This window comes from Eucyclogobius newberryi, unplaced genomic scaffold (genome assembly GCF_026437365.1).
Source record: "Eucyclogobius newberryi isolate DKJ021-1_F unplaced genomic scaffold, fEucNew1.0.hap1 SCAF_18, whole genome shotgun sequence".
NCBI lineage: Eukaryota > Metazoa > Chordata > Actinopteri > Gobiiformes > Gobiidae > Eucyclogobius > Eucyclogobius newberryi.
In genome coordinates, this window is record NW_027315812.1 from 4,489,765 (window position 1) to 4,503,131 (window position 13,367).

At 44.9% G+C, this 13,367-nt stretch overlaps 1 protein-coding gene across 1 annotated transcript; it reads left to right on the plus strand.

Moving 5' to 3' along the window:
• The first annotated feature begins 305 nt into the window (after positions 1-305).
• On the plus strand, positions 306-12,652 carry LOC140364917 (CD276 antigen homolog). Its single transcript, XM_072451297.1, has 8 exons — positions 306-332; positions 7,496-7,547; positions 10,652-10,972; positions 11,053-11,313; positions 11,418-11,605; positions 12,197-12,290; positions 12,396-12,497; positions 12,579-12,652. Exons 1-8 carry the CDS (start codon positions 306-308, stop codon positions 12,629-12,631), a joined length of 1,098 nt encoding a protein of 365 aa, XP_072307398.1. The 3' UTR covers positions 12,632-12,652.
• Positions 12,653-13,367: the final 715 nt, after the last annotated feature.

A 13,367-nucleotide genomic window follows, 5' to 3' on the forward strand; every position in this document is an offset into this window, starting at 1 on the left:
ATAGTCGTTTTAGCTGCTGAATATTTAGTGAACACGAGAAAGAGTTTTGATATTTCTTGTATTTGTTTTTAAATGCTGCAGGGGAATACTGTGAATACTGTTTTATACTTTGGACTGGAGTGAATGAATAAATGAGTTAATTATGTTCAGGAGCTTTAGTTATTTATTATATTCTTACTAAAGTGAAAAAACACTTGAAAAAAGGTGAATGCAGGTCAAACAGCGTCATCTGCTGGTGATGTGGCTGCGGTGCATCTCACTTCAGCCGTGAAAGTCCCACAGAGGTCAGAAGATGAAGAGGTAAGATGACGAGGAGGTCAGAAGATGAAGAGGTAAGATGACGAGGAGGTCAGAAGATGAGGAGGTCAGAAGATGAGGAGGTGTAAGTACTAGAACAGGGAAGAGAAGCTTCTCTGGAGACGGCACATTGAAGGTCAGATAAATACTGAGGCTGAAGTGGGACAAACACCACTCCAGGTCGGGAGGTTAAAGGTCATGTGTCTTACTGGGTAAAAGGACACACAGACTCACACCCAGTGACATCATGAGACTGTCATTGTTTTACCTGGAGAGGAAATGCAGAAGCACAAACTTTCTGGATTGAGTGATCTTAACCATTCTCATGTGACCTACTGAGTCCAGTAGGTCACAACTAACTGCTAGTGGCATGCTAGTGGTCTCAGCCTGCACTAGCACTAGCATGTAGCACTAGCTTCAGCCTGCACAAGTATGTATTAGTAGCCTCAGCCTGCACTAGCATGTATTACTAGCCGCAGCCTGCACTAGCATGTAGCACTAGCCTCAGCCTGCACTAGCATGTAGCACTAGCCTCAGTCTGCACTAGCATGTAGCACTCGCCTCAATCTGCACTAGCATGTAGCACTCGCCTCAATCTGCACTAGCATGTAGCACTAGCCTCAGCCTGTACTAAAATGTAGCACTAGTCTCAGCCTGCACTAGCATGTAGCACTAGCCTCAGCCTGCACTAGCATGTAGCACTAGCCTCAGTCTGCACTAGCATGTAGCACTAGCCTCAGCCTGCACTAGCATGTAGCACTAACCTCATTCTGCACTAGCATGTAGCACTCGCCTCAGTCTGCACTAGCATGTAGCACAAGCCTCAGTCTACACTAGCATGTAAAACCAGCCTCAGCCTGTACTAAAATGTAGCACTAGTCTCAGCCTGCACTAGCATGTAGCACTAGCCTCAGCCTGCACTAGCATGTAGCACTAGCCTCAGCCTGCACTAGCATGTAGCACTAGCCTCAGCCGGCACTAGTATGTATTACTAGCCTCAGCCTGCACTAGCATGTAGCACTAGCCTCAGCCTGCACTAGCATGTAGCACTAGCCTCAGCCTGCACTAGCATGTAGCTCTAGCCTCAATCTGCACTAGCATGTAGCACTAGCCTCAGTCTGCACTAGCATGTAGCACAAGCCTCAGCCTACACTAGCATGTAAAACTAGCCTCAGCCTGTACTAGCATGTAGCACTAGCCTCAGCCTGCACTAGCATGTAGCACAAGCCTCAGCCTACACTAGCATGTAAAACTAGCCTCAGCCTGTACTAGCATGTAGCACTAGCCTCAGCCTGCATGTGCAATGACACACTGAAGATCTGTGTGAGGAACAATGACACGCTGAAGATCTGTGTGAGGAACAATGACACGCTGAAGATCTGTGTGAGAAACAATGACACTCTGAAGATCTGTGTGAGGAACAATGACATGCTGAAGATCTGTGTGAGGAACAATCACACACTGAAGATCTGTGTGAGAAACAATGACACACTGAAGACCTGTGTGAGAAACAATGACACTTTGAAGATCTGTGTGAGGAACAATGACACGCTGAAGATCTGTGTGAGGAACAATGACACACTGAAGATCTGTTTGAGGAACAATGACACACTGAAGATCTGTGTGAGGAACAATGACACGCTGAAGATCTGTGTGAGGAACAATGACACGCTGAAGGTCTGTGTGAGGAACAATGACACACTGAAGATCTGTGTGAGGAACAATGACACGCTGAAGGTCTGTGTGAGGAACAATGACACGCTGAAGATCTGTGTGAGGAACAATGACACACTGAAGATCTGTGTGAGGAACAATAACACGCCGAAGATCTGTGTGAGGAACAATGACACGCTGAAGATCTGTGTGAGAAACAATGACACTCTGAAGATCTGTATAAGGAACAATGACATGCTAAAGATCTGTGTGAGGAACAATGACACTCTGAAGATCTGTGTGAGGAACAATGACATGCTGAAGATCTGTGTGAGGAACAATGACACGCTGAAGATCTGTGTGAGAAACAATGACACTCTGAAGATCTGTGTGAGGAACAATAACACACCGAAGATCTGTGTGAGGAACAATGACACGCTGAAGATCTGTGTGAGAAACAATGACACTCTGAAGATCTGTATGAGGAACAATGACATGCTGAAGATCTGTGTGAGGAACAATGACACGCTGAAGATCTGTGTGAGGAACAATGACACGCTGAAGATCTGTGTGAGGAACAATGACACACTGAAGATCTGTGTGAGGAACAATGACACACTGAAGATCTGTGTGAGAAACAATGACACTCTGAAGATCTGTGTGAGGAACAATGACATGCTGAAGATCTGTGTGAGGAACAATGACACACTGAAGATCTGTGTGAGGAACAATGACACACTGAAGATCTGTGTGAGAAACAATGACACTCTGAAGATCTGTGTGAGGAACAATGACACGCTGAAGATCTGTGTGAGGAACAATGACACACTGAAGATCTGTGTGAGGAACAATGACACGCTGAAGATCTGTGTGAGAAACAATGACACTCTGAAGATCTGTGTGAGGAACAATGACATGCTGAAGATCTGTGTGAGGAACAATGACACACTGAAGATCTGTGTGAGGAACAATGACACACTGAAGATCTGTGTGAGAAACAATGACACACTGAAGACCTGTGTGAGAAACAATGACACTTTGAAGATCTGTGTGAGGAACAATGACACGCTGAAGATCTGTGTGAGGAACAATGACACACTGAAGATCTGTTTGAGGAACAATGACACACTGAAGATCTGTGTGAGGAACAATGACACGCTGAAGGTCTGTGTGAGGAACAATGACACGCTGAAGATCTGTGTGAGGAACATTGACACGCTGAAGATCTGTGTGAGGAACAATGACACGCTGAAGATCTGTGTGAGGAACAATGACACACTGAAGATCTGTGTGAGGAACAATAACACACCGGAGATCTGTGTGAGGAACAATGACACGCTGAAGATCTGTGTGAGAAACAATGACACTCTGAAGATCTGTATAAGGAACAATGACATGCTAAAGATCTGTGTGAGGAACAATGACACTCTGAAGATCTGTGTGAGGAACAATGACATGCTGAAGATCTGTGTGAGGAACAATGACACGCTGAAGATCTGTGTGAGAAACAATGACACTCTGAAGATCTGTGTGAGGAACAATAACACACCGAAGATCTGTGTGAGGAACAATGACACGCTGAAGATCTGTGTGAGAAACAATGACACTCTGAAGATCTGTATGAGGAACAATGACATGCTGAAGATCTGTGTGAGGAACAATGACACGCTGAAGATCTGTGTGAGGAACAATGACACGCTGAAGATCTGTGTGAGGAACAATGACACACTGAAGATCTGTGTGAGGAACAATGACACACTGAAGATCTGTGTGAGAAACAATGACACTCTGAAGATCTGTGTGAGGAACAATGACATGCTGAAGATCTGTGTGAGGAACAATGACACACTGAAGATCTGTGTGAGGAACAATGACACACTGAAGATCTGTGTGAGAAACAATGACACTCTGAAGATCTGTGTGAGGAACAATGACACGCTGAAGATCTGTGTGAGGAACAATGACACACTGAAGATATGTGTGAGAAACAATGACACTCTGAAGATCTGTGTGAGGAACAATGACATGCTGAAGATCTGTGTGAGGAACAATGACACACTGAAGATCTGTGTGAGGAATAATGACACACTGAAGATCTGTGTGAGAAACAATGACACTCTGAAGATCTGTGTGAGGAACAATGACACGCTGAAGATCTGTGTGAGGAACAATGACACACTGAAGATCTGTGTGAGGAACAATGACATGCTGAAGATCTGTGTGAGGAACAATGACACGCTGAAGATCTGTGTGAGAAACAATGACACTCTGAAGATCAGTGTGAGGAACATGACACAATGAAGATCTGTGTGAGGAACAATAACACACCGAAGATCTGTGTGAGGAACAATGACACGCTGAAGATCTGTGTGAGAAACAATGACACTCTGAAGATCTGTATGAGGAACAATGACATGCTAAAGATCTGTGTGAGGAACAATGACACTCTGAAGATCTGTATGAGGAACAATGACATGCTGAAGATCTGTGTGAGGAACAATGACACGCTGAAGATCTGTGTGAGAAACAATGACACTCTGAAGATCTGTGTGAGGAACAATGACACACTGAAGATCTGTGTGAGGAACAATGACACGCTGAAGATCTGTGTGAGGAACAATGACACACTGAAGATCTGTGTGATGAACAATAACACACTGAAGATCTGTGTGAGGAACAATGACACACTGAAGATCTGTGTGAGAAACAATGACACTCTGAAGATCTGTGTGAGGAACAATGACATGCTGAAGATCTGTGTGAGGAACAATGACACATTGAAGATCTGTGTGAGGAACAATGACACACTGAAGATCTGTGTGAGGAACAATGACACGCTGAAGATCTGTGTGAGAAACAATGACACTCTGAAGATCTGTGTGAGGAACAATGACACGCTGAAGATCTGTGTGAGGAACAATGACACACTGAAGATCTGTTTGAGGAACAATGACACACTGAAGATCTGTGTGAGGAACAATGACACGCTGAAGATCTGTGTGAGGAACAATGACACTCTGAAGATCTGTGTGAGGAACAATGACACGCTGAAGATCTGTGTGAGGAACAATGACACGCTGAAGATCTGTGTGAGGAACAATGACACAATGAAGATCTGTGTGAGGAACAATAACACACCGAAGATCTGTGTGAGGAACAATGACACGCTGAAGATCTGTGTGAGAAACAATGACACTCTGAAGATCTGTATGAGGAACAATGACATGCTAAAGATCTGTGTGAGGAACAATGACACTCTGAAGATCTGTATGAGGAACAATGACATGCTGAAGATCTGTGTGAGGAACAATGACACGCTGAAGATCTGTGTGAGAAACAATGACACTCTGAAGATCTGTGTGAGGAACAATGACACACTGAAGATCTGTGTGAGGAACAATGACACGCTGAAGATCTGTGTGAGGAACAATGACACGCTGAAGATCTGTGTGAGGAACAATAACACACTGAAGATCTGTGTGAGGAACAATGACACACTGAAGATCTGTGTGAGAAACAATGACACTCTGAAGATCTGTGTGAGGAACAATGACATGCTGAAGATCTGTGTGAGGAACAATGACACATTGAAGATCTGTGTGAGGAACAATGACACACTGAAGATCTGTGTGAGGAACAATGACACGCTGAAGATCTGTGTGAGAAACAATGACACTCTGAAGATCTGTGTGAGGAACAATGACACGCTGAAGATCTGTGTGAGGAACAATGACACGCTGAAGATCTGTTTGAGGAACAATGACACACTGAAGATCTGTGTGAGGAACAATGACACGCTGAAGATCTGTGTGAGGAACAATGACACTCTGAAGATCTGTGTGAGGAACAATGACACGCTGAAGATCTGTGTGAGGAACAATGACACGCTGAAGATCTGTGTGAGGAACAATGACACACTGAAGATCTGTGTGAGGAACAATAACACACTGAAGATCTGTGTGAGGAACAATGACACACTGAAGATCTGTGTGAGAAACAATGACACTCTGAAGATCTGTGTGAGGAACAATGACATGCTGAAGATCTGTGTGAGGAACAATGATACATTGAAGATCTGTGTGAGGAACAATGACACACTGAAGATCTGTGTGAGGAACAATGACACGCTGAAGATCTGTGTGAGAAACAATGACACTCTGAAGATCTGTGTGAGGAACAATGACACGCTGAAGATCTGTGTGAGGAACAATGACACACTGAAGATCTGTTTGAGGAACAATGACACACTGAAGATCTGTGTGAGGAACAATGACACGCTGAAGATCTGTGTGAGGAACAATGACACTCTGAAGATCTGTGTGAGGAACAATGACACGCTGAAGATCTGTGTGAGGAACAATGACACGCTGAAGATCTTTGTGAGAAACAATGACACTCTGAAGATCTGTGTGAGGAACAATGACATGCTAAAGATCTGTCTGAGGAACAATGACACACTGAAGATCTGTGTGAGGAACAATGACACGCTGAAGATCTGTGTGAGAAACAATGAAACTCTGAAGATCTGTCTGAGGAACAATGACACACTGAAGATCTGTGTGAGGAACAATGACACGCTGAAAATCTGTGTGAGGAACAATGACACTCTGAAGATCTGTATGAGGAACAATGACACACTGAAGATCTGTGTGAGGAACAATGACATGCTGAAGATCTGTGTGAGGAACAATGACAAAGGAGACCTCCAGGGTTAAAGGAGACCTCCAGGGTTTAAGGAGACCTCCAGGGTTAAAGGAGACCTCCAGGATTAAAGGAGACCTCCAGGGTTTAAGGAGACCTCCAGGATTAAAGGAGACCTCCAGGGTTAAAGGAGACCTCCAGGGTTAAAAGAGACCTCCAGGATTAAAGGAGACCTCCAGGGTTTAAGGATACCTCCAGGGTTTAAGGATACCTCCAGGGTTTAAGGATACCTCCAGGGTTTAAGGAGACCTCCAGGGTTAAAGGAGATCTCCAGGGTTAAAGGAGATCTCCAGGGTTAAAGGAGACCTCCAGGGTTTAAGGGTTAAAGGAGACCTCCAGGATTAAAGGAGATCTCCAGGATTAAAGGAGACCTCCAGGGTTTAAGGAGACCTCCAGGATTAAAGGAGACCTCCAGGATTAAAGGAGACCTCCAGGATTAAAGGAGACCTCCAGGGTTTAAGGAGACCTTCAGGGTTAAAGGAGACCTCCAGGGTTAAAGGAGACCTCCAGGGTTAAAAGAGACCTCCAGGATTAAAGGAAACCTCCAGGGTTAAAGGAGATCTCCAGGGTTTAAGGGTTAAAGGAGACCTCCAGGATTAAAGGAGACCTCCAGCGTTAAAGGAGACCTCCAGGATTAAAGGAGACCTCCAAGGTTTAAGGAGACATCCAGGGTTAAAGGAGATCTCCAGCGTTAAAGGAGATCTCCAGGGTTAAAGGAGACCTCCGGGGTTAAAGGACGAGAGATGGAGCCTCCAGCGTGGGGCTTGTGAGCTCAGGTGGTCACATGGTCATTATTATTGATCAGAAGAGACTGCTAGTGTGATTTGTTTGTTTTTGACCTCAGACGTTATGCTTCATGTTGGCGCTCTGCCGGGGCGTGGTAGACTGGGAGGGGGGTGTGTCCAGTTCTTTCTGGATCAGGGTCAAGAGCGGTTGGGGAGCTTTCAGGGGCCCTTCATTTACGATCATCTACATCATTTTATGAGCAGGTTTTGGGTTCAATGCTCGTTCTGAACCTTTGTGTTTTCTATTACATCCTTTCATCTGTTTTATGTGTTTGTAGCTCGTGTGTTTTTATGTGATGTGAGTTTAAAAACATTAGAAAATTATCAATGCAACGATCAATGCAAATAATGTTAACGACATACACAAGCAGATCAAACATTTTGTCTGAATGTCACAAAGTATGAAAAGTCCTGGTGGTTTAGTCAAAGTGAAAGCCTCAGACACGTCCGAGAAACACGTTTAACATGACATTTTACTGTATTTACTGGAGATTAAATAAACTTTTCTAATGCCATTTAGTATTTGATGAAGATATTAGTGAATAAATGCGCACAGAAATGGATGTTTTACATAGTTTAAGGCCATAAAACAGTATTTATTCCATTCTTTGAAACAGAAAAGCAAATGAACTGACATTTATAAGTTGTAAATTCACAATCGTTGCTTATTTCTTTGTCATAAAGACTTTAAACATTAGTATTTGGATCCAATGCCCTTTAATCTCTGTAAATATATTCTGGTTGACTTTATTTTGCTTCCATCGTTTGAAAAGTCTATTATTAGGCTCCAACATAGTTAATATGTGTCTTTTCTACACATTCTCTGTTAATTACAGCTAATTGATTAACTACAGTCTCTATTTGTCATAAACATATTTATGACAGCTCAAAGTTCAATGAAGATAATCTCTAACTTAATGTGTGAGAACTTTAACCCAGAAAAGACTGTAATAAAATCAAGTCGTGTTTGTGACATTATTATCATTTTATGAGTATGAATCAGGGTTTCGATTGACTGGAATCTTGTACCAAATAAACCTGTTTGTCTTCTCTGTCAGTGAGAGCTGGCCATTCCGCAGACGTGACTCGTCTCTCGTCTCTGGACTTAAACATTAAACATCGTGGACATGTCTTTAAACCAGGCGGCGACTCTTCTGGTTCTTTTATGGTCGACTGCACAAGGAGCAGGTCAGACATTCTGTTTATTATGTAAAGAACCAACAAAACCAGTTCAGAGCCACATTTACCTCTGGGGCCGACGCCCGACAGGTATCTGAGTATCTGAGTATCTGAGTATCTGGGTATCTGAGTATCTGAGTATCTGAGTGTCTGAGTATCTGAGTGTCTGAGTATCTGAGTATCTGAGTGTCTGAGTATCTGAGTATCTGAGTGTCTGAGTATCTGAGTATCTGAGTATCTGAGTATCTGAGTATCTGAGTGTCTGAGTATCTGAGTATCTGGGTATCTGAGTATCTGGGTATCTGAGTATCTGAGTATCTGAGTATCTGGGTATCTGAGTATCTGAGTATCTGAGTATCTGAGTTATCTGAGTGTCTGAGTTATCTGAGTGTCTGAGTATCAGAGTATCAGAGTATCAGAGTATCTGAGTTATCTAAGTATCTGATGAACAGGTTCTCAGGCGACCTTCGGTCACTCACTCGGTCAGTGTTTATGTTGTGTTCTAATAGTCAGAATCAGAATAAGTTTATTGTCATTTATCAATGAACAGGATTCACGGACATAGGAACTTGTCCTGGCGGTTCGGTGCAACACAAACATAACACTGAACAATAAATACAAAAACAATGGACAATAAATAACAAATAACTACCGGGTATTAAAAATAGCTAAGTAAAGTTATAAATAGACATGATATGTACATAAAATAAAATATGTGGTGCAATAGGAAGTGACAGTGCAGTGAGTGCAAAGTGCTTAGGTGGTGTTCATAAGTCCAACTGCAGAGGGAAAGAAACTCTTCTTATGACGGGAGGTTCTGGTCCGGATGGACCGTAGCCTCCTGCCTGAGGGGAGTGGCCTCCTGCCTGAGGGGAGTGGCCTCCTGCCTGAGGGGAGTGGCCTCCTGCCTGAGGGGAGTGGCCTCCTACCTGAGGGGAGTGGCTCAAATAGTCCGTGTGCCGGGTGAGAAAGGTCGGCTGTGATTCGACGTGGTCGTCCCAGAGTCCTGCAGACGTACAGGTCCTGCAGAGATGGAAGGTTGCGGCTGATCACCTTCTCAGCAGAGGGCGCTGTAGTCTCTGTTTGTCCCTGGCTGTGGCTCCAGCGTACCACACGGTGATGGAGGAGGTGATGGAGGAGGTGAGGATGGACTCAGTGATGGCCGTGTAGAACTGCACCATCATCTCCTCTGTCAGCTTGTCTTTCCTCAGCTGCTGCAGGAAGTACATCCTCTGCTGGACCTTCTTGATGAGGAGCTGATGGGCCCCAACTTGAGGTCCTGGTGATGGTGGTGCAGAGAAAGTGGAGGGAGTCCACAGTGGAGATGGGGGGGTCTGTGATGATGAGGCGGGGCTGTGACTTTCCTGAAGTCCACGATCACCTCCACTGTCTTCTTGGCGTTGAACTCCAGGTTGTTACGGCTGCACCAGCCGCTCCACCTCCTGTAGACAGACTCATCCCCGTCCGAGATGAGCCCGATGAGGGTAATAACAGACTTTTTAAATGGTGGAGGCAAAACAAAGTCAACAGAACATATTTACAGAGATTAAATGACATTAGATCCAAATACTAATGTTTAGTCATCAGTTCATTTACATTTCTGTTTCAAAGGAGTTTTTCAGCTTCAGAATTGTATTTTAGCTTCACAAAAGTATAATGTGTAATAATATATGTATAGATAAGATAAAACACGTGGGCTCAACACTTCTGAGAGGATAAACAGCTGATAATGAAGAATAATGACTCGTTTGGATGTAGATTTTACATAAACTTGATGATGATCTTGTTTTCACAGTTTCACACTTAGTATTGTGTCCATTATGATGAATATGACACATGACATAAACAAGAGAATATCTGGGTCAAACGTCTGAAGGAGCAAGAAACCTGTTCAAATCATTTCATATTGTCACATAAAGCTTTAGTCAGAGAAAAGAAACACTTTTACTCAAGAGAGAGAAGTAAATGCTCCTGTCGTCTCTGCAGCTCTGACATCTCAGCTTTAAAGGAACTCTGTCTTTGTTTGGTTCCTCCAGATCCTGAGGTCCTCTGTGTTCTTCTGGAGAACTGTGTTCTGCCCTGCAGCTTTGACCCTGGACCTGACCCTGTGATCCACTGGATCAAAGAACCTCATGATAAAACTCGAGTTCATATTTACTTTTACAATCAAAACCAGTTCGAGTTTCAGCACCAGAACTACAGAAACAGAACGTCTCTGTTTGAGGAGGACCTGTCCACAGGAAACGCATCACTGCTGCTGTCAGAGGTCAGAGGTCAGGATGAAGGAAGATACAGGTGTTACGTCAACACCATCAAAGGAGACATCAGAGAGTCTTATGTCAATGTAAAGGTTTCTGGTAAATACTGTTCTTTGTGTGTATCTGGAGAGTAATACTTGGTGTAACTCTGTACATAAGTTCTCCTCCTGTGTCTGTAGCTCCAGTGTTGGAGGTGTCTCTGCAGCAGGAGGCAGAGCAGCTCCTCTGTAGATCTGAGGGACTTCTCCACAAACCCTCGGTGTCCTGGAGGAACAGGACTGAAGCTCTCCACAAGAACCAAAGTCAAACTCATACTTCTGAATCAGGTGGAGTGTGGTCTGTGCTCAGCTCTGTGTCTCTGCCTCACACAGCTCCACATGAATACAGCTGTAATGTCAGCACGCCACACAGCTGGAGGAGCGCCACCTACAGGAGGAGCAGTGAGTGAAGCGTGTGAATGTTTCTCTACATTTGACCCGCTCAGGGTCACTCACAGGAGGATGGGAGGGCATCTGTGTTCATGTGGCACGTGTTCTCTCTGCAGCTCTCTCCAGCAGCACAGGTTCAGACGTGACCATCAGCTGTTCCTCTCCACGAGCTGAAGTGAAGAGCCTCGTCTGGACTTTCAACCAAACTCAGACCATTTTAAACCAAACCGGATCAGAACCGGTTTACAATGAGTCCTGGAGCGAGCGGGCCACACTCACCGAGACCACCAGTCTGCTGATAAAGGTCAGATCTTTTTCATCTTTTTTAAATTCTGTATAATCAGGTACTCATCAGTGATGAGGACTGGACTTGGACCTGGACCTGGACCTGGACCTGGACCTGGACTTGGACCTGGACCTGGACTTGGACCTGGACCTGGACTTGGACCTGGACTTGGACCTGGACCTGGACCTGGACTTGGACCTGGACCTGGACCTGGACTTGGACCTGGATCTGGACCTGGACCTGGACCTGGACCTGGACTTGGACCTGGACCTGGACTTGGACCTGGATCTGGACCTGGACCTGGACCTGGACCTGGACATGGACTTAACCTAAACCTTTGGACAGGACTTTTGAAGGACAATTTACACAAACTTTGCAAACACACGAGCTGTAGTTTCACTCTCCACGTTCAGAGACGTCGAGCGGGACTCACACCAGCAACCTTCGGGTCAGAGGTCAATATTCTGACCACTGAGCCAAGTCATTAATACATTATTATTATTATTGACTCTGAATAAGAGGTAAGGACTTATAGATAATGAAGTGTTTGTGTTTAATGTAAAGTCTGACTTTGCCCGACACAAAGTGAATGAAGTGTTTGTGTTTCAGGGTTTGACCAGAGAACACTCCGGACTGTTGTCATGTCAACTCAAGACTGACACAGAGACGTTTCACATCCACACAGAGCTGGAGGTGACTGAAGGTCTGAGCCTCTGCATCATCTGCTTCATCTGCATCATCTGCATCATCTGTTCTTCTTCTTTTCCCCTCTTTTACTGTCCTTTGTCTTGTGCATCTTCTCTTTCAGGAAAAAACCCTGAGGCCCTCATCGTGGGAGCGTCAGTAGCAGCAGCAGCAGCAGCAGCAGTAATAATAATAATAATAATAGAGTTTGTGAAAAAGCGCAGGGGTAAATACAGTTTTCACAGTAGATTTGTGAATGTTTTCCACTTTTCTCTGTTCTCATGATGTACTTATTCTTTTTATTCAGGCAATCAACAACAGACGGTAAGATATTTTCTTTTTACAGTTCTAAACAGATGAAAGAAGGGACAGAGCAGAGATACAGTTAAATAGATGTTCACTTTAAAATCTTAAACATTATAAATCTTAATATTATTTAAATGTGTGCTGTCCCTGCAGCATCTGCACCTGCAGTTGTGTGTGGGATGGTCTCAGGGCCCTTTGCACAGCCTACACCTTGGGTCTTGTCTGGTGTGGTAGATCTGGGCCTGTATTGCTCTGGTGCTCAGGTCCTGCTCCTGTCCTGCCATGATCTGGGCCTCTGCCCTTCAGACCGCCTCTTTCTACCATTGTAGGATTTTGTGATATCAGCCACTTCAGTTATGTAGGGGCGTGTCCTCACATGTAGGGGCGTGTCTTCCCATGTAGGGGCGTGTCCTCCCATGTAGGGGCGTGTCTTCCCATGTAGGGGCGTGTCCTCCCATGTAGGGGCGTGTCTTCCCGTGTAGGGGCAGGTCCTCCCATGTAGGGGCGTGTAGGGGCGTGTCCTCCCATGTAGGGGCGTGTAGGGGCGTGTCCTCCCATGTAGGGGCGTGTAGGGGCGTGTCCTCCCATGTAGGGGCGTGTAGGGGCGTGTCCTCCCATGATGGTCCCTCCAGCACCTCGTCATCCTCTGTTCCTCATTGTCACTGAGCACGTCCTCTGTAGTAGCCTTGTCCTTGATGTACTTATGGATCTTGGACGTTTCGTCCTGGATAGTGGCTCTCACACTCACTCCTTCCTTACGGCTATTGTCCAGTCTCAGGGTGCTAGTGTA

Bases quoted from the DNA above. Each gene is read 5' to 3' on its own strand.
- LOC140364917 (XM_072451297.1), top strand. From the start codon at position 306: ATGACGAGGAGGTCAGAAGATGAAGAG. The intron at 10,973-11,052 runs GTAAATACTGTT...CTGTGTCTGTAG, and splicing joins TGTCAATGTAAAGGTTTCTG to CTCCAGTGTTGGAGGTGTCT. The intron at 12,498-12,578 runs GTAAATACAGTT...CTTTTTATTCAG, and splicing joins GTTTGTGAAAAAGCGCAGGG to GCAATCAACAACAGACGGTA.